General features: G+C 39.5%; 1 protein-coding gene across 2 annotated transcripts in view; it reads right to left on the bottom strand.

The window, feature by feature from the left end:
• The window catches only part of rxfp2a (relaxin family peptide receptor 2a), an 85,269-nt gene that overhangs the window by 1,163 nt on the left and 56,188 nt on the right, over window positions 1-27,918 (bottom strand). The window contains exons 10-18 of one of the 2 annotated variants that reach the window (XR_010901234.1): window positions 23,987-24,058; window positions 19,998-20,069; window positions 19,812-19,883; window positions 18,173-18,244; window positions 18,015-18,086; window positions 17,079-17,308; window positions 12,583-12,993; window positions 9,555-9,773; window positions 855-2,561 (exon numbers count right to left, since the gene is read on the bottom strand). Coding sequence is in view for 1 of the 2 variants with exons in the window: in XM_067433245.1 (XP_067289346.1) it covers window positions 2,300-2,561; window positions 9,555-9,773; window positions 12,583-12,993; window positions 17,079-17,308; window positions 18,015-18,086; window positions 18,173-18,244; window positions 19,812-19,883; window positions 19,998-20,069; window positions 23,987-24,058 (1,482 nt within the window). In the remaining variant the exon portion in view is untranslated. The remainder of the gene's footprint in view (window positions 1-854; window positions 2,562-9,554; window positions 9,774-12,582; window positions 12,994-17,078; window positions 17,309-18,014; window positions 18,087-18,172; window positions 18,245-19,811; window positions 19,884-19,997; window positions 20,070-23,986; window positions 24,059-27,918) is intronic. The other variant, XM_067433245.1, reaches the window with a different exon arrangement.

A 27,918-nucleotide genomic window follows, 5' to 3' on the forward strand; every position in this document is an offset into this window, starting at 1 on the left:
ATTCAGTAAATGCAGATTCTCACTGGCTGTCTCAATCTTTAAGTGATAGTAAGTTATTTTTCCCAAAACAAGACAATTATTTTTGCTTGTCTAGTAAATACTTCTTTTTTAAGAATTTTTAGACATTTGGACTAGAAACAAGACAAAAATAATAAGTAAGAAAAGCAATTTTTGCAGTGTACTCGCTGAGAGTCCACTGTAATGATTAGTGTTGTAGTACTCCAGACCGACCGGTCTTAAAGGGATAGTTCACATTAAATCACAATAATGAGGTTAAATCAGACAATGCACCAGCAATTCAGTGATTATTATTCTTGAGATAAAATCCCGAGTCCTCTAAATCCAAAACCAAGACCATAAAAATTGGTCTTAAAGGGATAGTCAATAATACTCGATCTGCTGTAGTTTACGCCAACGCCAGAAGTGAATCTCGTAAACTACACCAGATCGTGTATTATTGACCTTACCGGAAGTGAAGCGTGTGAAGGCTGTTGGATATAGCGTTGTATTTGAGGTAAACAATGATATAAATACGGCTCGATTTCTCCCACAAACCGATGGGTTCGTGTCTTCAGACATCAGTGTGTGGTCATGAGCCACAGGGCTCTGTGTGTGTGTTGTCTAAGCATGTTTGTTTTGCTTTCATAGAATTGTTCCCCATTTACATCATTATATGACCGACACACAGCAACGGCTGAGTTAAAAATCTTCATTTGTGATCTCCTGAAGAAACACACACACCTACATGTGGATGCCCTGGGGGTCAGCAGATAAACATCAGGCTCATTTATGGCTCAACTATCGCATTAACACTTGTCATGTTTGGTTGGATTAAAACGAACCCCGGTGCTCACCAAACAAGCGGACCGAGAAAAGATGGCTCTCAGTCTGCTTCCAAACCGACTCTGGTGCGGATCGATTGATATATTTGAACACAACACGGACCAAAGACATGTAAACCAAAAACAGGACGTGATCAGCTGTCAGCAAGTCAGCTAATTGGACAACATGGAAAGATCGGTGTATCCAAAACGAGGGTAAACGTGGAGCAACGAGGAGGTAAAGTGCCTCATCAATATTTGGATCGAAGAGCATGTTTCGAAAATACTAGAAAAAACGCACAAAAAGCATTCCTGGATCTTCTCATCAGGACCTGTGTTGCCCATCAGTCGGTACAGACGACAGAACGGCCGTCTCTTCTACAGCAGATCTTCATTTCTGCACAATGGAGGAAATCCTGCTGCTGTTTTGCACATTTTATGAGCTCTTCGTGAGTTCTCAGATGGTAAAAATAAAACCATATGTACACGCATAAAATGATGCCGTTTAATTCGGCACACAGCATTATTTAGAATTTTCGGTAAGCAAGCTCCGTTGCGAAATATACGTCATAAAAGTTGACCAATCAGGTTGTAAACCGTATCCATATGCCTTTGGTTCGGTAACTTTAGGCTCGCTGTTTAAAAAAGGCCAGTGTGAACACTAAGCAGACCTGGGGCCGATTGCACAAAACTAGGATAAGGGATTTAGCCGGGATATCTTGGTGATCCTGGCTCAATTTATCCGCTAATATACAGTTATCTGTCTTTATTGTTATCATTCTTGGTGTGCGTGTGCCTCCAGGGTACGTTTACACCACAACGGCGTACCAAATTTAGCATACAAGATCCCCAAGATATCTCGGCTTAATCCTAGTTTTGTGCAATAGGCTCCAGGACTAAATGTTTTCTTTTTGTTTTTTGGTCCGGACCAAACGAACCAAAAGTGTGAACACACCCTTAAATTGTTCCTAGGAACGTCCGTCTCCTTTCCAAACATAGATTATGATATAACCTCCTAACACTTCCACCCATATTGGTTGTCCATGTCGGCCAGAGACAGGCGTGGAAAGGCACGGCCGTCTCATTTACAGCAGATCTTTTGAATGTTTTGCACATTTTATGAGCTCTTCATGAGTTCTCAGCTGGTAAAAATAATGCGATATGTACACGCATAAAATGATGCCGTATAATCCGGCACACAGCATTGTTTTGAATGTTTGGTAAGCAAGCTCCGTGGCGAAATATACATCATAAAAGTCGACCAATCAGGTCGTAAACTGTATCCATATGCCTTTAGGATTGGTAACTTTAGGTTCGCTGTTAAAAATGCCAATGTGAATGTCAAGCGGTCCAGGACTATATGATTTGTTTTTGTTGTTTGGTCCGGACCAAAACAAACCAAAAGTGTGAACGCAGCCTTAAAGTGCTCCAGGAACGTCCGTCTCATAGATTATGATATAACCTCCTAACTCTTTCACCCATATTGGTTGTCCATGTCGGCCAAAGACAGGCGTGGCAAGGAGACTTTTGCGGAGCATTCTGCGCTCCGAGGGGTCTCCATGTAGATGGTGGAGCTGGTGAGACTCTTGCGGTCTCTCTTTGAGGCGGAGCGACGCTGCCATCGGCACAGCAGGAGCTCCACCTGCTCTCTGAAGAAGCTGGTGGTCAGGGTGTAGAGGATGGGGTTGAGCGCGCTGTTAATGGGAAGAATGAAGACCACCACCCAGGAGTTAATCGTCCCTGCAGAGGCAAACCACAGGAGAAATGATTACAATGATCATCTCACATTCAGAGAGAAAAAGAAAAACATGGATGCGTCACAACTTTTTAAAACTGAATTGTTCTATTTATTGGCACACCGGCAGCTACACTGCAAAAAATTCTCTTTTTATTAAGTATTTTTTGTTGTTTCCAGTCCAAATATCTAAAAATTCTTAAATCAAGATGTATGTACTAGTCAACCAACTTGTGGCACCTCTCAGCTGTTATTCCACTCCATGATTCTTTAACAACATTCCACAATTCATTCACATTTCTTGGTTTTGCTTCAGAAACAGCATTTTTGATATCACCCCACAAGTTCTCAATTGGATTAAGGTCTGGAGATTGGGCTGGCCACTCCATAACATTAATTTTGTTGGTTTGGAACCAAGACTTTGCCCGTTTACTAGTGTGTTTTGGGTCATTGTCTTGTTGAAACAACCGTTTCAAGGGCATGTCCTCTTCAGCATAGGGCAACATGACCTCTTCAAGTATTTTAACATATGCAAACTGATCCATGATCCCTGGTATGCGATAAATAGGCCCAACACCATAGTAGGAGAAACATGCCCATATCATGATGCTTGCACCTCCATGCTTCACTGTCTTCACTGTGTACTGTGGCTTGAATTCAGAGTTTGGGGGTCGTCTCACAAACTGCCTGTGGCCCTTGGACCCAAAAAGAACAATTTTACTCTCATCAGTCCACAAAATGTTCCTCCATTTCTCTTTAGGCCAGTTGATGTGTTCTTTGGCAAATTGTAACCTCTTCTGCACATGCCTTTTTTTTAACAGAGGGACTTTGCGGGGGATTCTTGAAAATAGATTAGCTTCACACAGACGTCTTCTAACTGTCACAGTACTTACAGGTAACTCCAGACTGTCTTTGATCATCCTGGAGGTGATCATTGGCTGAGCCTTTGCCATTCTGGTTATTCTTCTATCCATTTTGATGGTTGTCTTCCGTTTTCTTCCACGTCTCTCTGGTTTTGCTCTCCATTTTAAGGCATTGGAGATCATTTTAGCTGAACAGCCTATCATTTTTTGCACCTCTTTATAGGTTTTCCCCTCTCTAATCAACTTTTTAATCAAAGTACGCTGTTCTTCTGAACAATGTCTTGAACGACCCATTTTCCTCAGCTTTCAAATGCATGTTCAACAAGTGTTGGCTTCATCCTTAAATAGGGGCCACCTGATTCACACCTGTTTCTTCACAAAATTGATGACCTCAGTGATTGAATGCCACACTGCTATTTTTTTGAACACACCCCTTTCAACTAATTCAACTAATTGCCCAATTGCACAGCCTTAAGAGCGTGCATATCATGAATGCTGGGTCTCATTTGTTTTCTGACAATCTACTGAACCTACTGGTAACTTGTTTGCCACGTAGCAATAAAAAAATATACTAAAAACCTTGATTATTCTGGTTACTCACATTGTACTGCTATTATTTTGAACAATACTGTATGTACTAGATAATAAAATGATATAAGATATTTTTACTTGTTTTCTAGAGGGGAAATATCAAAATGAAGTGAGTTAAACAGGCAAAATGATCTGCCAATGGGGTGAGAAAAATAATCTTATTTCTGAAATCTTGTTTCTTGTTTCCGTCCCAAACAGAAATAAGATTATTTTTCTCACACCATTGGCAGATCATTTTGCCTGTTTTAAGCAAAAACTCTCTTCATTTAGATTTTATTTTCAACAAAACAAGAAAAAATATCTTCTGTCGTTTTACTGATCTAGTAAATGCATCTTGATTTAAGAATTGTTAGATATTTACCTTAATTGGGCCTTCGTAGACAAAAAAGCAGCACCCATAGGAATTAATGGGAAAAATTCAGAATTCAGAGTATTTTTAAAACTTGTTCATAAAAAATAAAAATACTAAATCCAACACAATACAGATCATATATAAGCTTTTTGAGTTATTGAAATATATAATTTATTTTTTGAACAAAATCATTATCATCTCCTTTGTATTTTCCTGTTGCATGGTCAGATTTGTCTAAGCATGTTTTGGCATTTGTGTATAGTCTAACGGCCGTTTCACACCGCAAGCGTGAGCGGCGCGTGAGCAGCGCGTATTTTTTTCGGCGCCCATGTTAATCAATGAGTGCATTCACACCGGGAGCAGGAGCAGCACGTGAGCGTCAAGCAGGAGCGTCGCGTGAGCAGCAGTGAAGCGGGGGTTTCGGCTGCGAGCCTATTTTTGCTGCGCTGCTGACGCTTCTGACGCTCAATTAAAGTGAAAGCACACTTTTGAAGGACAAAATAAATGTGATTTCACACAAAAAGTGCCTAAAATGCACACAGGAAGCACGTGTAGTGTATTTGAACAAAAACTGGAGTATGTCAGAGAAGAACACGAAGAATAAAAATATCTGTGGAAGATTTTAGCAATTTAAACTTGTTTTGATAATTCAGTTTGGGTGAAAGTATGGTTATGATTATAAAAAATAAAGTAAACTAGCCAGAAAATATAACAAACTTTCGTTTAGTTTAGTATTTAATACTCAGACAGGTAAAGGCTCTCGGTCTGCAGCTGCAGTCACGGGTGTAAAGCGAAAGCACACTTTTGATGGACAAAATAAATATAATACCACAAAAGCGCTCAAAATGCAGAAAAAGAAAACGAAGAATAAAAATCATCTGTAGAAGATTTACCCATTTAAATTTGTTTTAATTATTCAGTTTGGGTGAAAGTATTATAAAAAGTAAAGTAAACTAGCCAGAAAATATAATAATTTATTTTAGTTTAGTATTTAATACTCAGACAGGTATAGGCTCTATCATTGTGGGAGCCGCTGCTGTGACGCTGCACCAACGCTTCCAGTGTGAATACACTCGCGCGTCTGCAGCTGCAGTCACGGTGTAGTTACGCTGAAGTGCTGCTCACGCGCTGCTCACGCTTGCGGTGTGAAACAGGCGTAACACAACACAGATGTTTTTTGAACTTGAGAAACTCTACATTAATTCTAACACTGGTTTATAGAGTTCAGCCAGAATGCAGCTATTGCCATCTAGTGGCTAGGGATATTTCAGCTTCATTTCCTTTTTTATACCAACAAAGATCACCAAAGTCATCATATTTTTAGGTTTTGGCTGTTTAAACATACTGGAATTATTTTTACAGAATTTAAATGAATATTAAATATAAATAAATTAAATATGTTAAATAGATATACTTTACATAAAATATGGTATTTTACAGGTAAATAAATTGAAAAATACAACAAAACAAAAAAAGCATGCATTGATAGTTTTTATATTATTAAAGACAGTGATATAACATTTATTTAAAAAATACATTTGTGATCACACCTGAGACCCCCGTGTGCAAATTTGTCCACGAAAGTCCAAATAAGGGCTGCTAGATGAAGGTTGGTTTACTCATTTTAGGAGTAAAAAGGTACAAAGATGTCCTTTTAAGGGGGACACACGCACACACACGCACGCACGCGCACACACGCACACACACACACACACACACACACACTAACCATTAAGATTTCTGAGCAAAAAAGATTTTGATTGCTATTCATACTTATAAATATAAATGTATGAATAGCAATCAAATGCTTTTTCTGCTCAGAAATCTTTAATGATTTTTATAAAGTCAATCTCGGATAAACATTTACTGGACTGAAGCAACTTGGGTTTACTTGATTATGCACACACTATTTTTTAATGAAAATAACATGTAATTTTTTTTTTTTTTTTGACATAATGTAAATGTAAAATATGACAACAGGCTTTTGGGGCAACATTTATTTGTCAATCTCTTAAGTATCACAGATTTTCATATATAAGCCACAAAAGCCGTGTGTGTGTGTGTGTGTGTGTGTTTGTGTGTGTGTGTGTGTGTGTGTGTGTGTGTGTGTGTGTGTATGTGTGTGTAATATGATACATGCAATGATGTACAAAATATATATATACCGGTATATATATATGCATATGGGTTTTTGATGAGCATCATATTTATACATCAGGCTTTTATTAAAAGAATTTACATTTAAAAATGCCTATGAATATTTAAGTAAACCCAAGTGTCTTCGGTCCAGTAAATTTTTATCTCACAGTAACTTTATAAAATCACTAAAGCTTTCTGAGCAAAAAGCAAAGTTTTGGTCATATTGATAGCGTAATTGATCGGTTATAGGCTCTATTAATGTGTGTATTTAATATGATACAGTAGGCTATAATAAATTAATTCCACCAGAATTTTACAAAGAATGTTTAGTTTAAGTTATGAAATAATAGATGTTTTTAAAATGTGGCAAAAATATTGTAAGCATTCATTTTTAAATGAATTTATCCCCCCAAAGGACCGATGTATCCTAGAGGATACACACATTAAAAATAGAGTTATAAATAAAATATCGGGGCCATAACCGAACTAAATATATGGCTATGACCGGGCAAAACATTCATTATCATTGCTCACCAGCTTATTTTCTGTGAATGTACGAGACTTCATCTCACATCTCATTATCCACTACAGGTAAATAAGAATAACAGTAAAAGAGAAAACTATTTATGATACAAACCGGTTTATAATTACCACAATACATTAAAATAATAAGGTAAGAAAGACACGTTTTTTACAGCTAAAAATAACTGAACACATTAAGTTTATTAATGTCCACTCACGCTTTTTCTTTAAAATTAAAGTGCATGAATAACCACAGAGATCTGCATTATTTCAAACCCATCACAGTCAGTTTGAATCATACAGGAGTCAATTCTGGTTGCATTACCCAGTTATGTACCCTATTATATAAACACTTTATTGGCAAAGGTATTGGTGTTCAGTCCCTCCATGGCCACAGGTGTATAACTCCAGCTCTCGGCCTGCAGACGCTTCTACACACATTAGTGAAAGAATGGGTCGCTCTCAGGAGCTCAGTGAACTCAAGCGTGGGGCCGTGATAGGCTGACACCTGTGCAATAAGTCCATTCCTGACATTTCCTCACTACTAAATATTCCACGCTCAACTGTTAGTGGGATTATAACAAAGAGGAAGCCATTGGGAACAACAGCAACTCAGCCACGAAGTGTTAAATCCCAGAGCGGGGTCAGCGCATGCTGAGGGTCACAGTGCGCAGAAGTCTCCAACTTTCTGCAGAGTCAACAGCTCCAGACCTCCAGACTTCTGTGGCCTTCAGATGAGCTCAAGAACAGCGGAGAGAGCTTCATGGAATGGGTTTCCATGGCCGAGCAGCTCATCCAAGCCTTACATCACCAAGAGCAATGCAAAGCGTGGGATGCAGTGGAGTAAAGCAGCCGCCACTGGACTCTAGAGCAGTGAGACGTGTTCTCTGAGCGACCAATCACGCTTCAGTCTAACAATCCCATGGACGAGTCTGGGTTTGGCCGTCGCCAGGAGAACGGGACTCGCCTGACTGCATTGTGCCAAGTGTAAAGTTTGGTGGAGGGGGGATTATTATGTGGGGTTGTTTTTCAGGGCTTTGCCACTTAGTTCCAGTGAAAGGAACTCTTAATGCTTCACCAAGACAATTTTGAACAATTTCATGCTCCCAACTTTGTGGGATCAGTTTGTGGACGGCCCCTTCCTGTCCCAGCATGACTGCGCTCCAGTGCACAAAGCGTCGCTCCATAAAGACATGGATGAGGAGTTTGGTGTGGAGGAACTGGACTGGCCTGCACAGAGTCCTGAGCTCAACCCGATAGAACAGCTTTGGGATGAATTAGAGCGGAGACTGAGAGCCAGGCCTTCTCGTCCAACATCAGTGCCTGACCTCACAAATGAGCTTCTAGAAGAATGGGCAAAAATCCCCATAAACACACTCCTAAACCTTGAGGAAAGCCTTCCCAGTAGAGCTGGAGCTGTTAGAGAGGGTGGGCCGACTCCAGATTAAACCCTACGGATTAACAATGGGAAGCTCATGTGTGTGTGAAGGCGGCACAACACTTTTGGCGATATAGGAGTACCTGAAGATATTTTTTAAATATATCTTGTGCCAACTGCCAAATGTTATATGATTAAAGATTCTTGCAAAAATGTGAAATAACAGCCTTAGCGAGGCAGTGTCATTGCACTACATTATTTAAAATCAATAACAAAAAAATCATGAACAATATTTTGTTCTGTAAAACTGATTACTATAATGTCGATATAACGAGATCCTGATAAAGACTGTAAGAGAAACCTGGTTAAAGGGTTAGTTCACCCAAAAATGAAATGTCTGTCATTAACTCCTCTCCCTAATGTCGCTCCACACCCGTAAGACCTCCGTTCATCTTCACACACAGTTTAAGATATTTTATATTTAGTCCGAGAGCGTATGCAAGTGTATGCACACTATACTGTCCATATCCAGAAAGGGAATAAAAACATCATCACAGTAGTCCATATGAGACATCAGTGGGTTAATTAGAGTCTCTTGAAGCATCCAAAATACATTTGGGTCCAAAAATAACAAAAACTACGACTTTATTCAGCGTTGTCTTCTCTTCTGTGTTCCTCAAATAAAGATTAAAATGGTTATGAATCATGATTCGGATCGCGTGTCAAACTCCTGAAATCACGAGACATTGGCGATCCGAATCATGAATCGATTCGCTGACTCATAACCGTTTGAATCTTTATTTGAGGATTGAACACAAACGCGGAAGAGAAGCCAATGCTGAATAAAGTCGTAGTTTTTGTTATTTTTGGACCCAAATGTATTTCTGATGCTTCAAGAGACTCTAATTAACCCACTGATGTCTCATATGGACTACTGTGATGATGTTTTTATTCCCTTTCTGGACATGGACAGTATAGTGTGCATACACTTGCATACGCTCTCGGACTAAATATAAAATATCTTAAACTGTGTGTGAAGATGAACGGAGGTCTGACGGGTGTGGAGCGACATTAGGGAGAGGAGTTACTGACAGACTTTTCATTTTTGGCTGAACTAACCCTTTAAATGGTGCTGCAGAAATGCATAACGTACCTGGAATCTCAACTCTCAGAAGAGAGAGAGTTTTGACCAGGAATATGGGTATCCAGCAGAGGGCATCAGAGAACACGATGAAGAAGAAGCGGTTGGCCACGGCTACATCTTTATGAAGCCGGCTGCGCACATCGGTGGTATTGAGGCCCGTTTTATAAATGGAGCAGAACATGCTGGAGTAAGACACGACGATCACCAAGAAGGCCACCAGATTAAGACCTGTGAAGACACAACACACACACTTCAGGATCTGCACATCAGGACGGACTGTAGATCCAGACATAAAGAATCACAGGAGATACTTTACAGTTACAGTTTCATGATGAGTATTAAAATATGTCCAAATTTCACAGAGCCCTTCTACAGAACCTACCATCTCCAGTGGTATAGAGCGCCCTCAAAATACCATATTATATTTAATTTATATTTAAATTATATTACATATATTATATTTTTAAATTATATTTTATATACTATATTTTTAAATTATATTATATTGTATATTTTTATGAAAAAATATATTCAAAATATATTATTATTTTCGATTTTATACTTTTAAATAATATATTTATATTTTTAAATTATTTATATTTTATATAATTTTAAATAATATTTATGTATACATTTTTTTATATTTCATACTTTTAAATTATATTATATATATTTTAAAATGATATTTTCTATATTTTTTATTATTTTATATTTTATACTTTTTAATTATATTATATTTTATTTATTATATTTTTAAACTATATTTAATATTATATTTTTTAGTTACATTACATTTTATATTTTTAAACTATATATATTTTATATTTTTAAATTAAATTATACTCTATATTTTAATTACATTTTATTTTATATTTTGTATTAAATTATACTATATATCTTTTAATTATATTTTATTTTATATTTTTTAATTAAATTATACTATATATTTTTTAATTATATTATATTTTATATTTTTCAATTATATTATATTTTAGAATATAATTAATATATAATATTATATAATATACATTTTATATTTGATTTGTTTATATTATGGGCAGGATTTAGGATTTAGGCGGTTGGGCTTGAGTTCATGTTTGAGCCCTGGAACATTATGGACTAGTAAACAAAATATACAAACAATAAAATGAGTTTTGAAGTTTCTAGAACAATTAATTTGCCATGCCTAGCCTAGTCTGAGTTTAGCAGTAACATTAAATATTCATTATAATACAATAAAATGCAGGATGTGCTCTCCCAGGTGAGAAAAGATCACCGCCCGAAATACTGATCAACAGCAATTTTTACATCTATTGTCATATATGTGTCTTTTTATGTCAGATTTCATTCATAAACTGCTCAGACATGGCATGATTTGCACAGTTTATTATAAGTGCATAAATTATTTTATGAGATGAATGTTTTAAAATGTAACAAATGATTGAAATAAATGAAAGCAGGTGGCGGCAGGTGAGCGTCTTATTTAATGAGTGAGTTGAATCCTTAATGCATCCGATTCGCTCAGAAATGCTAAATGCTGTGTGTGTGTGTGTGTGTGTGTGTGTGTGTGTGTGTGTGTGTGTGTGTGTGTGTGTGTGTGTGTGTGTGTGTGTGTGTGTGTGTGTGTGTGTGTGTGTGTGTGTGTGTGTGTGTGTGTGTGTGTGTGTCAATAACGTCTTGTTTATTGAACTCTTGTATAAAATCGAGTTCATGTTTGCGATCGTGCAGATGCTCAGAGAAACAGCACTCTTGCCTGATGGTATAAATAGCCTGAAATAAACAGGAACTCATTAAATGGGTGGTTTATCATGTTCATGACATTTCTGCCCCACTCACGGCAGTGAGACACAGAGAACAGTCGAAACTCTTCAGATTGCATAATTTAGTGGAAAATTAGTTCTTTGCACAGAAACGAGGTGTGATCATTTATCAAGATCTTTCTAAACGTTTGCTCTTTTGGGCTCAAAGCCTTAAATAAGCCGTGTGATCACAACAGAGCAGATGACATTCAACACATTTTTATTATTATTATTATTATATTTTTTATTATTTTAATAATTTGTAACTCATTGTCATGCATCACAAGATGTTGCAGGCTTTAAATAAGTCGTATGATCACAACACAGCAGATGCCATTCAACACATTTTTATTATTATATTTTTTATTATTTTAATAATTTGTAACTCATTTTCATGCAACACAAGATGTTGCAGGCAATAAAAATATAATATTTTCTGTAAAAAATGTCCACTATAGCTGAAAATCATGATTTCTTTTGCAAATTAGGGGTATTTTTTTCTATAATATATCAAAATATTTTATTTTAATTTTGGTAATATTTCATTTATTTGATTTATAAAATCTCTAATTAGTCATTTTCCTAATTATACAACAATAAATTGTTTAAAAATAACTTTTGTTTTCATAAATCTTGCGTCAACTCTGTTACCGCATCGCACTTTGCCTTTAAAATGGTGGAACTATCCTATGGAATTATCTCCCAATACAGGAAATGATGTCACTTCCCCTCACTTTGCTTAATGTAATCCTTGTTGGTGCAACTCACCCTATACACTGTAAAAAATTAAAACAGGAAATGTAGCCTACTGATAATTTTCTGCCAGTACATTATCCAGTAATTTTACGGAAGTTTCCGTTAACCCCTAAAACTCAAACTAATGCAATGTGTAATTCAAAACACAGGTAAAAAAACAATACGGAAATTTCCTTCATATTTATAGAGTGCAGTGTGCGCTATTTTTACAGACTTTCTTTTACAGTGTAGTGTTTTATTTGTGTTGATGCAGTGAAACATGCCGAATTGTGCTATTTGCATGATTTATCACATTTTTCATGTGGTTCAGATACAATAATATTTTGAGTTTTTTTATTAAACCAATTTCCTTCATTGTATCAACTCAAATGTTTAATTTCAATGAACTCAAAATTAAGGCAACCAGGTTACTTACTTCTTTAAGTTAAACCAATAATATTTTTTTACAGTGAATTATTAAAATACATGAAAACACAACCAACCAAGAAATATCCCCGTGGAGTATCCTCTGGCTGTTGGTTTCTCCAGCCTATCCGAGTGCAGAGGGAAACAAACTCCATTTCTCCCATAATAGTTCCCAAACAGGTCTTCATTCAGCAGAGGGACAGCAGCGATGACGAAGCCCAGAATCCAGATGAAGGCCAGAGCCAGCACGGTCTGCTGCTTCCCTGGACGCAGATGGCTAAACGGGAACACGATGACCAGGAATTTCTCCAGAGTCAAATAGGTGAGGAGGAGGACCGAGACTTCAGAGGAGAGCATGGCAAGAAAGCCAATCGTTCTGCATTCCACACTGTCCATCCAGATCAGAGCGTTACGGTTATATTCGCCACGGAATTTCACATCGAATATCCCCAGGAAGAAGAGATAGACTCCCATCAGACAGTCGGCAACTGGAAAACATTCAAGTCAAAAAAATCTAAATCAAAACCATTACAAGGATCCTTAGTTTATGTTAGCCCACGACTTCCTCTCCCTCAGCTCATCAGAGGTGTGTATGACTTTCTTCTTTCAGACGAACACAATCAGAGTTATATTAATAAATGTCCCGGCTCTTCCTTCTTATAATGGCAGCCCAAAAGTTGAAGCTAGATATTTTACTTCATAACGTATTAAATATGGATATTTTTCTAACACAAACGCTTCGCTTCAGAAGGCCTTTATTAATCAGTGGAGCAGATATATGATGGACAGATGCACTTTTATGATGGACAGATGCACTTTTATGATGGATAGATGCACTTTTATGATGAATAGATGCACTTTTATGATGGACAGATGCTCTTTTATGATGGACAGATGCACTTTTATGATGGACAGATGCTCTTTTATGATTATAGATGCACTTTTATGATGAATAGATGCACTTTTATGAGAGACAGATGCACTTTTATGATGAATAGATGCACTTTTATGAGGGACAGATGCACTTTTATGATGAATAGATGCACTTTTATGAGGGACAGATGCTCTTTTATGATGGATGGATGCACTTTTATGAGGGACAGATGCACTTTTATGATGATGAATAGATGCACTTTTATGAGGGACAGATGCACTTTTATGATGAATAGATGCACTTTTATGAGGGACAGATGCTCTTTTATGATGGATAGATGCACTTTTATGAGGGACAGATGCACTTTAATGATGGACAGATGCACTTTTATGAGGGACAGATGCACTTTTATGATGGATAGATGCACTTTTATGAGGGACAGATGCACTTTTATGAGGGACAGATGCACTTTTATGATGGACAGATGCACTTTTATGAGGGACAGATGCTCTTTTATGATGGATAGATGCACTTTTATGATGAATAGATGCACTTTTATGAGGGACAGATGCTCTTTTATGATGAATAGATGCACTTTTATGAGGGACAGATGCACTTTTATGATGAATAGATGCACTTTTATGAGGGACAGATGCTCTTTTATGATGGATAGATGCACTTTTATGAGGGACAGATGCACTTTAATGATGGACAGATGCACTTTAATGATGGATAGATGCACTTTTATGAGGGACAGATGCTCTTTTATGATGGATGGATGCACTTTTATGATGAATAGATGCACTTTTATGAGAGACAGATGCTCTTTTATGATGGATAGATGCACTTTTATGATGGACAGATGCACTTTTATGATGGATGGATGCACTTTTATGATGGATGGATGCACTTTTATGATGAATAGATGCACTTTTATGAGGGACAGATGCTCTTTTATGAGGGACAGATGCACTTTTATGATGGATAGATGCACTTTTATGATGGATAGATGCACTTTTATGATGAATAGATGCACTTTTATGAGGGACAGATGCTCTTTTATGAGGGACAGATGCACTTTTATGATGGATAGATGCACTTTTATGATGGACAGATGCACTTTTATGATGAATAGATGCACTTTTATGAGGGACAGATGCACTTTTATGATGAATAGATGCACTTTTATGATGGACAGGTGAGTAAAACTGCTTCAGATGTCTGTGCTGTCGGCTATCGTCACGTGAGTAAACATCAGTAAACGACACGATCGTGTATAACGTTAGTTAATTTATCAATGGAGCATGCGATCTATGGTGTGTGTTTAAATACATTTGTTTAGCTGACCACTATAGGTGTCAGTTTTATTATTGTAAAACCACCCAAACATAAACCTAGCGTTCTCACAAAGCGTGCTTCGTCATTCAAATGCGCTAACGGACTCCATTGTTGTTCTCTGTATAACGTTACACTAGTCTGACGCTAAACCGTTCTGCTTGCTACTGCTAAGGTTTAGTCGCATACAATAGTCCATAAACCGAATCATGTCCTCATAAACTGCGAGTAAAGACACACAAATGTTGACAGGCCACTAAATACAGTCCATACCACAGAGACGGACGTCCTGCTGCTGCTGTTTCTCCTGTTCAGTTTATTTCAGCCTCCGAATGATTCTGGATCTGAGATAGCCATGAGTTTTTCCATGCTTGAGGATGTCAGCTTTCAGACGCTCTCATGGTGGCACGCTCATCATTCTTTAGCTCCGCCCACTCGATACGCCTCCAGCCGCTTGTTTTTTCCGGAAAGACTCGGTACAGCCCATATTTCTTTTATAAATATAATAAAACGAAAGACTTTTCGGAGATATGAAGGATGCAGTACTACTCTATAGGTACTCAAGATTGACATGAGATTGACTGAAACTGAGTGTTTCACCGCCCCTTTAAGTAAATATGGCTCTGGTTATTTGTACTTTTACTTAAGTACTGAGATTCAGTCCTTCCTCCACCACTGCCTTTAAACACCAACTCCTTCTTCTCCCTGGCAAGAGAAAGAATTTTAACCTTATCCTGAAAATTACAACATTTAATCAGGATAGGCCTCTCAATGGCTGCGGTGTAGGGAAGTTTTTACGTCCGAACAGCTGTTGGATCAGTTGGGATATAAATCTGTGAACATTGCGTCCTTCTGATCATTCAGGAATTTTAACAAAACGAAGATTAGAGGCTCTGCTGCGATTTTTTAGATCCTGGACTTTATCCATCAGGTATGCGTTATCTTTTGTTAGAGCTTTAATCTGTGTCGTAAAATCTTGTAGATTATCTTCATTAGTACCAATACGCTGTTCAAGTGACACAACATGTTCCCCAAGAGTATCCGAGGACATTTGTATACTGCTCAATTCCGTTTGAATGGGATCGACTTTAGAATCGAGATGAGTAAGCATCTCAGTCTTAATCTGTTTTATACCGCCCCACAAAGTTTGCAGGGAGATCTGATCTTGTTTCCCCAATGCCATTATTTCACTGATCGATGCTTATAAAGTCTTCATCCAAAATATAGATTAGACTGATCGAGATTGTGGCAAATTATATAGCAGGAAAGCAGCACAACACTGAGTGTTGAGTCGAGCGAGTCAAAAAAATATCAGCTTAAACAGACCGACCTCTGCGACACACACTCACGCTGCGGCCATGTTGCTATGTGTTTGTTTATGATGGACAGATGCACTTTTATGATGGACAGATGCACTTTTATGATGGACAGATGCACTTTTATGATGGACAGATGCACTTTTATGAGGGACAGATGCACTTTTATGATGGACAGATGCACTTTTATGAGGGACAGATGCACTTTTATGATGGACAGATGCACTTTTATGATGGACAGATGCACTTTTATGATGGATAGATGCACTTTTATGATAATATATGCACTTTTATGATGGACAGATGCACTTTTATGATGGACAGATGCACTTTTATGATGGACAGATGCACTTTTATGATGGATAGATGCACTTTTATGATGGACAGATGGACTTTTATGATGGACAGATGCACTTTTATGATGGACAGATGCACTTTTATGATGGATAGAGGCACTTTTATGATGGACAGATGCACTTTTATGATGGACAGATGCACTTTTATGATGGACAGATGCACTTTTATGATAATATATGCACTTTTATGTTATGTAAATAAAGATTAGAACGGTTATGAATCAGCGTATTGATCAATGATTCGGATCGCCAATGTCTCGTGATTTCAGCAGTTTGACACGCGATCCGAATCATGAATCAATTCGCTGATTCATAACCGTTTGAATCTTTATTTGAGGATTGAACACAAACACGGAAGAGAAGCCAATGCTGAATAAAGTCGTAGTTTTTGTTATTTTTGGACCCAAATGTATTTCTGATGCTTCAAGAGACTCTAATTAACCCACTGATGTCTCATATGGACTACTGTGATGATGTTTTTATTCCCTTTCTGGACATGGACAGTATAGTGTGCATACACTTGCATACGCTCTCGGACTAAATATAAAATATCTTAAACTGTGTGTGAAGATGAGCGGAGGTCTGACGGGTGTGGAGCGACATTAGGGGGAGGAGTTAATGACAGACATTTCATTTTTGGGTGAACTAACCCTTTAATAGTTAAATATTTAAACAGTTGCAGCCATACTCACAGCACAAGACTTTGATGCAGGCGGCGTGCAGGTTGTTCTCCGCTCTAATGAAGGAGCGCATCCCAATAACAAACAGGTTCCCAAAGCAGGTGAAGAAGGCCATGACCCAAACGGACACGCGCAGGACCACGCTGGCCAACAGGTCTTCAACTGAAGATATCCCATCGGTGTTAGGCTTACACTTACGAACATGTGGGGCATAGGAACAGTACTGAAAATCCTTAAAATATCTAGAAAACACAGATGAACAAACGACAGATTACGAGCTGAGCATTTTTTTTTATGCAGCCTTCCCAGATAGCAGACAAACACTGAATCAGCATTAAATCAATGATAATGAATCAACTAAAATAGCATTGAATCAATGTTGAGATATAACATTTATTTTTTATCAGGTTTGCACCCTGAAATAATGTTATTTCAATTATGCAAAATAGATCAAGATGAGTTTAAAATTAATATTTTTTTACCTAAAATTAAATCACTTATTTAACACTGAATACATTGAATCAATGTTAATTCATCAACTTAAATATCATTGAATCAACATTGAGATTTAACATTGATTTTTCATCAGGTTTGCACCTTTAAATTATGTTTTTTCAATGATGTAAAATACATCACTATCAGCATTATAATCAATATTTTTTCAACTTAAATCACTTATTTAACACTGAATCAACATAGAAACAAATGATTCGATAATCGATATGATTTTGTATCAAAAAGTCACTCAAAGTAAACAACATTCTTCAGTTTACAAGCATATGTATTTATTTATCCCCCCCACAGTTCCAACAGGAAAACCCACATTGACTTAAAACAATTACATCTGAATTTATAACACACTTCAGGAGAAGAGCCTGGAAAAACCTGCATCTGTAAAATGGAAGTAAATACAACTTTAAACTAGCCAATAAATACAAAAGTACGTACATGTGGGACAGGTTTCCCATGGGACGAAACATCTTGGTGGTTATATCAGGAATCTCAATGCCCTCCAGACTTCTGTTAAACACAAACGAGTGTATTTCATCTGACACCTACTAATTTGGTCTTAAAAATGCAATCTTTTCCAGGGCAGAGATACTCACAGAGACTCAAGATGGACCAGGCGATCGAAGTGACTGGCGTGAATATGGAGAGCAGGATTATTGGATATGTTCCTGCAAACATTAAAATTATTATTGTTTTAAATCAGATTTTCTCTCTTGTCAGCCAACATCAGTGGATAGTTACCAGGAGTCGTTGAAACACTCATACCCGATATTCTTCTGAAGTCTATACACACTATATTGGCAAAAGTTTTGTGACGCCTGCCTTTACATGATCTTCCCATTGTTAACCCGTAGGGTTTAATCTGGAGTCGGCCCACCCTCTCTAACAGCTCCAGCTCTTCTGGGAAGGCTTTCCTCAAGGTTTAGGAGTGTGTTTATGGGGATTTTTGCCCATTCTTCTAGAAGCTCATTTGTGAGGTCAGGCACTGATGTTGGACGAGAAGGCCTGGCTCTCAGTCTCCGCTCTAATTCATCCCAAAGCTGTTCTATCGGGTTGAGCTCAGGACTCTGTGCAGGCCAGTCCAGTTCCTCCACACCAAACTCCTCATCCATGTCTTTATGGAGCGACGCTTTGTGCACTGGAGCGCAGTCATGCTGGGACAGGAAGGGGCCGTCCACAAACTGATCCCACAATGTTGGGAGCATGAAATTGTCCGAAATATCTTGGTGAAGCATTAAGAGTTCCTTTTAGTTAAGGGTCCAAGCTCTGAAAAACCAACCCCACTCCATAATCCCCCTCCACCAAACTTTACACTTGGCACAATGCAGTCAGGCAAGTCTCGTTCTCCTGGCGACCACCAAACCCAGACTCGTCCACGTGATTGTCAGACTGAAGCGTGATTGGTCGCTCAGAGAACACGTCTCACTGCTCTAGAGTCCAGTGGCGGCTGCTTTACTCCACTGCATCCCACGCTTTGCATTGCTCTTGGTGATGTAAGGCTTGGATGAGCTGCTCGGCCATGGAAACCCATTCCATGAAGCTCTCTCCGCTGTTCTTGTGCTCATCTGAAGGCCAAAGAAGTCTGGAGGTCTGGAGCTGTTGACTGCAGAAAGTTGGTGACTTCTGCTCACTGTGACCCTCAGCATGCGCTGACCCCGCTCTGGGATTTAACACTTCGTGGCTGAGTTGCTGTTGTTCCCAATGGCTTCCGCTTTGTTATAATCCCACTAACAGTTGAGCGTGGAATATTTAGTAGTGAGGAAATGTCAGGAATGGACTTATTGCACAGGTGTCAGCCTATCACGGCCCCACGCTTGAGTTCCCTGAGCTCCTGAGAGCGACCCATTCTTTCACTAATGTGTGTAGAAGCGTCTGCAGGCCGAGAGCTTGATTTATACACCTGTGGCCATGAAGAGACTGAACACCTGAACTGGCAGCCCAAAACTTTTGAAAATATAGTATATTTTTTGGCTGCATTTCTGAAAGCAGATGTGGGCTACACATAAGATTAAACTTAAGTCCGTTCCTTGCAAAAAGCTAGCATCTGGTTTCAAAGAGTCTGAATACAGATGGCTTTCGTGGTGCTTTTTTCAGCCCCCAAATGTTCCATGGAAGAAATAGCAGCATAAAGTTTTGGAAGTAAAATTATTATTTCATCGTATTGTTTCAGTCATGAAGTGGTTTATTGCACCATCCAATTCAACACTTTTTATGACTGATGTTTGCATAACTCACAGTTTCTGCAGATATTTGAGCCTCTTGAAAGTGTTTTTAGGAAGATCGGAAAGTCTGTTGCATGACAAATCTCTAAAAAAACAAACCAAGGTGCAAAAAACACAGCAGTCAGATGAGTGAAATCCATGCACATCTCGATTATAAGCGTTATTAATCAAATCAAAAATATTATGTTGCTGTACTCACAGTTCAACCAGAGATCCGAGAGAATGAAACGTGCTTTCTGGAAGCATCTTGATTTTATTGTCATGCAGTGATCTGGGCATACAAAAAATGAACGAACAATTTTAATGTTACGTTCCAATGAGATTAAACAGCAACATTGAGGCTTTCCACACAAGCAGTCAACGTCAAAAGAACAGCCAGATTATAATTAAATCCTACTGCATTTCCCATCTTATTTTCCCGGCAAGGGCGAGCTGACCCTATCTGCAGAGATGCCATCTCACACTTCCCCACATCTACTACAAAAGAGTACGGCACGTCTTAATAATAATCTAATAGAGCCTTGAGAAACGCCTGGAAGGGCTATTGTTGTCGCTGTGTGAGATTTCAGTCTGTCTGAATTAGGCAACATCTTTCAGTCATCACACTGGGACACATTCTGCTTTCATTTCACTGCAAAAAAATGCTTTCTTACTCAGTATTTTTGTCTTGTTTCTAGTCCAAAACAACTAACAATTCTTAAAACAAGAAGCATTTACTAGACAAGCAAAAGTCATTGTCTTGCTTTGGGGGAAAAATAACTCAAAATGAAGAGAGTTTTTGCTTAAAATAAGATAAATAATCTGCCAATGGGGTGAGAAAAATAATCTCTTGGTTCAGACTACAAGATATTTTTTTCTGTTACGATAGTCACTGTGTCAGATTACGCGATTTTAGAATATATATATATATTAAAATAAAAAGAATAATATTTTAACCTCAAGTTCTCTTTGGAGGATTGACAGCCAATCCTCTTCCAGCAAGCCAGGAACATGTCCTTTGTTGGGTTTCCTTTCTATTTTTGTGTTTTTCTGAACATAAAACAGCCAAAATACGCTGCTTCAGACATCGTTTGTTTACGCTCGTTTCTGAAAGTCAATGACATCACGCACGTCGTGACAACAAGCGATGATTGGTCGAGTAGTCAACGTGTAGTCTGACATGTTTCTAGACCAGGACACGGCCAGATTTTAGTAATCTGACAGTGACTATCGTAACAGAAAAAAATATCTGTAGTGTGAAGCAGGCGTAAGTGTCTGCAGAGAGAGTGTTAATTAAACTCCCTCTGTAAATGCAGATCCGACACGACATCCTCAATAAACCCGTCTCCTGTGTGACGACTCCAATCCTTCGAATATTCCGCTCTAATATGATTTCTGAGCTGTAAAGTGTCCAGAATAATAATCCTCCACTGTGTGTTAATAGGCCAGAGGAGAACTGAGTTTGGTTTCTCTAAGGTTTATTTTTCTCCATCATGCCCTGATGGAGTTTCGGTTCCTTTGGTCGCCTTTGGCTTGCTCAGTTGGGGACACTAACATTTCAACAAAATATCCAAATAAATGTAATTACTAAACTAAATTAACTATATCAACTATATTCCCGATCAGCCCACATTGGCCCTCATTTATCAAAAGTGCGTACACCAAATTTCCAGCGTACACCCAAACCCACGGTGACTTTGAGATTTATCAATATGGACGATGGCGTACGGCACGCTCAAATCCTACGCCAGCTCAGGAGGTGGTGAACGCACACACACACACACACACACACACACACACACACACACACACACACACACACACACACACACACACACACACACACACACGCTCCAATCCTACGCCAGCTCAGGAGGTGGTGTACGCACACACACACGCTCAAATCCTACGCCAGCTCAGGAGGTGGTGTACGCACACACACACGCTCAAATCCTACGCCAGCTCAGGAGGTGGTGTACGCACACACACACACACACACACACACACACGCTCAAATCCTACGCCAGCTCAGGAGGTGGTGTACGCACACACACACGCTCAAATCCTACGCCAGCTCAGGAGGTGGTGTACGCAAACACACACACACACACACACACACACGCTCAAATCCTACGCCAGCTCAGGAGGTGGTGAACGCACACACACACACACACACACACACACACACACACACACACACACACACACACACACACACACACACACACACACACACACACACACACACACACGCTCCAATCCTACGCCAGCTCAGGAGGTGGTGTACGCACACACACACGCTCAAATCCTACGCCAGCTCAGGAGGTGGTGTACGCACACACACACGCTCAAATCCTACGCCAGCTCAGGAGGTGGTGTACGCACACACACACGCTCAAATCCTACGCCAGCTCAGGAGGTGGTGTACGCAAACACACACACACACACACACACACACGCTCAAATCCTACGCCAGCTCAGGAGGTGGTGTACGCACACACACACACACACACACACACACGCTCAAATCCTACGCCAGCTCAGGAGGTGGTGTACGCACACACACACGCTCAAATCCTGCGCCAGCTCAGGAGGTGGTGTACGCAAACACACACACACACACACACGCTCAAATCCTACGCCAGCTCAGGAGGTGGTGTACGCACACACACACGCTCAAATCCTACGCCAGCTCAGGAGGTGGTGTACGCACACACATGCTCAAATCCTACGCCAGCTCAGGAGGTGGTGTACGCACACACACACGCTCAAATCCTACACCAGCTCAGGAGGTGGTGTACGCACACACACACGCTCAAATCCTACGCCAGCTCAGGAGGTGGTGTACGCACACACACACGCTCAAATCCTACGCCAGCTCAGGAGGTGGTGTACACACACACACACACACACGCTCAAATCCTATGCCAGCTCAGGAGGTGGTGTACGCACGTTTTGAGTTAGTGCGAAAATGCACAGAAAAACTATTCCTAACGCCACAAAATGCACTGACAAAGATATGCTATATTATGACCGACTGTAAAAAACAACAACATCGAATTATAAACTTCGGTGTTTATTTTTGTGCAACGTAGATCCTCCAGTTGCGAGCCTGTGCCCAGCTGCGCACAGACTGGGACTGAATAATTCAGAATGACAAAATAATAAAAATGACATTCTTCTTCCTTTAAATAATAATAAAATAAATAATAACGACATTCTTCTTCTAAATAACAGCGTCACTAATAATAAAAAATCATAGGCCTAATAATAATAATAATAAAAAGAATCTTACAAATTGTCATGCAATTATTAATGTGAATGAATGGTAGGCTACTCCACATCACATCATCATATCGTACACCCCAATACATGTGCCGTGATACGAATTTAAATGCTAATTGTTTCAAAACATGTTCTGTAAAATAATACATTGTGATGGTAATTTCTCATCCAAACTGCTGGAGTGCGCTTCTCAAACCCCACACTATTAACAGTACGCGTAATTTGGGTCCATATTTGTTTTGTTTTTGGGTGCCTTTATCCCACTCTTTAAACTCCCAAATAAAACAATTTCGGGTTTTTTCCACTTCCCTGGTAATGGTCTCGATGGGCGCGTCTCAATCATCTCACTAGTTCAGTACTCAGGACACTGATCAGGGAGTCAGGCCATTGACTTCTGTCCTAATCAGTGTCCTGACTCGTGGACTAGTGAGATGATTGAGACGCGCCCGATCTCCACATCAGAGAAGTTTTGCTTCTTTGTCGTCTTCCGTGTATCCATGGCATAAAATGAGGGCGTGGAGGAGGCGGAGACTTGAATATATAGGGGCGTGTTATTCTAATGACGATCATTTTCAGCCGCGGCATTTATCAAAGGCAGGTATTGCGTACACCTGGATTGCAGAGGTACACACAGCTTCATAAATCAGGCGGTGAGAGGAGTGTAAGCATAATCTTACGCCAACATATACACCAGTTTCTACGCAAGATTGATAAATGAGGGCCATTGACACTATATGATAATAATTGAAATGAGCTGATAATTGTTTTCACTGTTTTCTCCAGAACGACTGTACAGCCGAATCAAATTCAGTTGCATTATCTTCCTGTTGACACTGTGAAGCTGCTTTGAAACAATCTGCATTATAAAAGCACTGTCTAAATAAAGACAGTCACGGCTGAGAGTAAATGCACAAAAACACTTACAGGACTGTGAGCTCGGTGCAAGTCATCAGAGTCGAATAATTCAGCAACTCAATGTGGTTTTCAGCAAAGTCCCTGCCAGGAAAGACAAGGAAAAGAACAAGAAAAACAGCTGTAAATTAACAAAACTAAAACATAAATCCGAAATGAGGACATCGTAAGAGAACGGCACCGACGACTGAGAAAACTCATCCCACTCTGCCTGCAGAAACAAAAATACATTTGATTAAGAGCCAAAGGTGCATGACGACTACATGAATAATACACTCGCCTCCTGCGGGAATCGTTCATTCAGTGAGAGCCGTCATCAGACGATGTTTGTTTGTTATTTATTTGACAGGGACTATGTGCACGTATATTAATCTTATAAGACAAGATGCTTCACACCAGATTTAGCTACAGATAATTTGCATCCGCAGTCCCTTGGCAGAGATAAAACAATAAAATATATACATCTATTTACAACCACATTTACATTCATACTTCAGCCTAAACTAACCCTGTACATACTCTCAACAATAAACCTACTGACTATAGCGTGAGCGAGGTACAACCTAAGGCAGGGTTAGTAACACACAGGGCCTTTCACACACCCGACGCGAGTGTGTTCTGCTGGATTCAGCTCAACGCAAATCTCATGTTCACATCCAGCTCCTCGTTGTTTAAATATCAGATGCACTGGCCAATCTGTTCAGTGTGTGTGTGTGTGTGTGTGTGTGTCTGTTTCCCCATTGGGCGTCTGGACTAATCCAGGTGTGTTCAGGAGTATTGTTGGAGTGTTGCAGCACACACCTGCTCTAAAGTCAAAAGTGCAATATTTGTTTTGCCTGATTGGTTTAGTCCGACTTAGTAAACCACTTCTATCCAAAATAACTTTGAATTAGGTTACATGACGTTTTTTCCTAAATATCTTGCGAGATGTATAATATTCCATCACTGATTAGGTGTTGGGCTTTATATCTTTGCTCATGATGAGTCTATTCTCGGGCTCTGGTTAGTCGTCTATTACATTTTCACTGAAAGCCCAAATGTTGCCTTGTTTTAGCCAGTGTGTGTGTGTGTGTGTGTGTGTGTGTGTGTGTGTGTGTGTGTGTGTGTGTGTGTGTGTGTGTGTGTGTTATGACTAGGGATGTAACGATATCAAAATCTCACGGTACGATACAATTTCGATATTGACCTCACCATACGATATTTATTGCGATATTGTGGAAAAGCTCACGGTATTGTTAAATAGCTCACGATAGTTTTTGTGATGATAATAGCGAAAAAATACTGACATTTATTCTGCTTTTGCCAGTCAACAGGCAATTTATTGTTGTATTCATGGTTCCATGACAACATAAAACGCTGATCACAGTGCTTTTAACCCTTAAATGCATCCCTCGGGTCGGGTCATTCACTACCCTGCTCCTCATTCTGTTTTTAAAGTTAGACATCAACATTCTTAGTATTTCTCAATCAATCCATTTTAAATAATATAACAAGAAAACAATAATAGAATTATAATTGAATGCCTGTTTTTTCACTAGTATTTGTCAAAATTGTATAGGGTCGCTAACGACCCGAGGTGTGTAGGATTATACATATATATATATATTTTTTTTTTGCACACTGATAAATTAATCTATAATGACGAAATAGGGCGCAATTCACCTTTATTCCACAAGGTGGCGATGTCTGATACCCAATGATGAAGTGACGTTTCACTCATAGTTACCTCTGACAGAAAACGAAACAATAATTATAATCTGCAAAACTTGAAATGGCTCAGTGATTTACAGCAGAGAGCAAGTACTAAACACAATCAAATATTAGTGTCACTGTCTCTTGATGATGGATGTGGTCAAGAAGCTGTCAGTGATCAAAATATTGATTTTGAAGATGTTGAAAATGAGTTTGGAGAATATGCTGGAGATCGCGAATATGAGCAGATGCTGAATATACTGGTAAACGAGCTCTGAGGACAGATGATGATGGTATTAAACATCTGCTCAAACTGAACCCTTCCAAGCTCCAAAAGGTAACGAAAAAGATTTTTATTTTATTCTTCTGTAAGTGTTACTCTAATATCAGGAGTTTTATATATTATCACGACAGGTAGAGGTCTATCCATGTGATCCGGGTCGCTAATGATCATGGTCTATGTAGTTAATGATTTGTTCTGCGGGACTGTGTTTATTCCTTTTGGTTTTGGACGGACACCTGTCCTTTTAATATTGTAACCCAACCACGACGATATCGAGACACGTTTACCACCGCGATAGCGCGATATCGTCACATCCCTAGTCATGACCCTATAACAATTAAATTCCTTTAAATAAACCATTAAGACCAATACCATCCCCACCCCACAGCAAAAAAAAAATAAAGAAAGAATAAACACAAAACTTTGCCCTAACCGTCTAAGACATGATTATGGGCTCGGCACACAGCACTTGCTGTCAGTCTACTTTAAACAGTCATGTTTGCGCTGTAACGGTGATGCGACGAGTGAGGATGAAGTAATCACTGGATCTGCCGGGTTTTTTTCTGTTTTGTCACTTTACATCCCAGGCAGACCCTCTTCCTGTCTAAGTGGCATGATTAAACCGCTTGTGTTCTTTAGTCTAAGGTCTGATTATATATACACCTCCATCGACTGTCACACATCTTGAGTTAACAATGAAAACTCCTCTCGAAGTGCCTGTATCGTTGCCAGATGTGTCGTCTGTGTATTCGAGCATCTCTCATAATGAGAACTTTGGACTCATTTTCTGCGACTACGCTTGGAGGAGAGCGTGCTCGAAAACTAACACACTTTGACTTTCTCAATTTGTGGGGGTTCAGAGTATTTATTCTCCCCCACATTAATTTCCCACGTCTAGTACAATGATGTGGTTGTTTCATTAATACAGTGTATACTTTTTTTCTTCTTGATTTACCCTGAAAGAATGGACATTAAATGTGACAACATGCCCCACACAGGGGTAACGCAGTGTTAGAACAGGCTCCACCTGCTCAACTGGGATTTAACCCCGGCTCGTGTCTTAGATCAGAGAACTATCACAACTCTTAAATAATGGATAGACACTGATCAGGCATAACATTATGACCAGTGAAGTGAATAACACTGATGATCAATGCAATCCGTCACAGCTCTAATCGTAAGAAAGCATCAACACTGATGATCTCTTCATCACGGCTCCTGTTAGTGGGTGGGATATATTAGGCAGAAAGTGAACATTTCGTCCTCAGAGTTGATGTGTGTGAAGCAGGAGAAATGGGCAAGCGTAAGGATTTGAGCGAGTTTGGCCAGATTGTGACGTCTAGACGACTGGGTCAGAGCATCTCCAAAACTGCAGCTCTTGTGGGCTGTTCCCGGTCTGCAGTGGTCAGTATCTATCAAAAGTGCTCCAAGGAAGGACCAGTGGAGAACCGGCCACAGGGTCATGGGCGGCCAAGGCTCATTGATGCACGTGGGGAGCGAAGGCTGGCCCGTGGGGTCCGATCAAACAGACGAGCTACTGGAGCTCAAACTGCTCCAGAAGTTAATGCTGCTTCTGATAGAAAGCTGGCAGAATACACAGAGCAGCTCAGTTTGAGGCGTATGGACCAGTCAGGGTGACCTCTGACCCCTGACCCCGCCGAAAGCACCAACAGTGGCACGTGAGCATCAGAACTGGACCACGGAGAAATGGAAGAAGGTGGCCTGGTCTGAAGAATCACATGTTCTTTTACATCACGTGGATGGCCGGGTGTGTGTGTGTGTGTGTGTGGCTTACCTGGGGAACACATGGCCCCAGGATGCACTATGGGAAGAAGGCGAGCCGGCGGAGGCAGTGTGATGCTTTGGCCAATGTTCTGCTGGGAAACCTTGGGTCCTCCATCCATGTGGATGTTACTTTGGTCATAATGTAACTGATTAAATGCAGAGTAAAAAGTTTTTTACACCTTTT

This window comes from Pseudorasbora parva, chromosome 23 (assembly GCF_024679245.1).
Source record: "Pseudorasbora parva isolate DD20220531a chromosome 23, ASM2467924v1, whole genome shotgun sequence".
Lineage (NCBI taxonomy): Eukaryota > Metazoa > Chordata > Actinopteri > Cypriniformes > Gobionidae > Pseudorasbora > Pseudorasbora parva.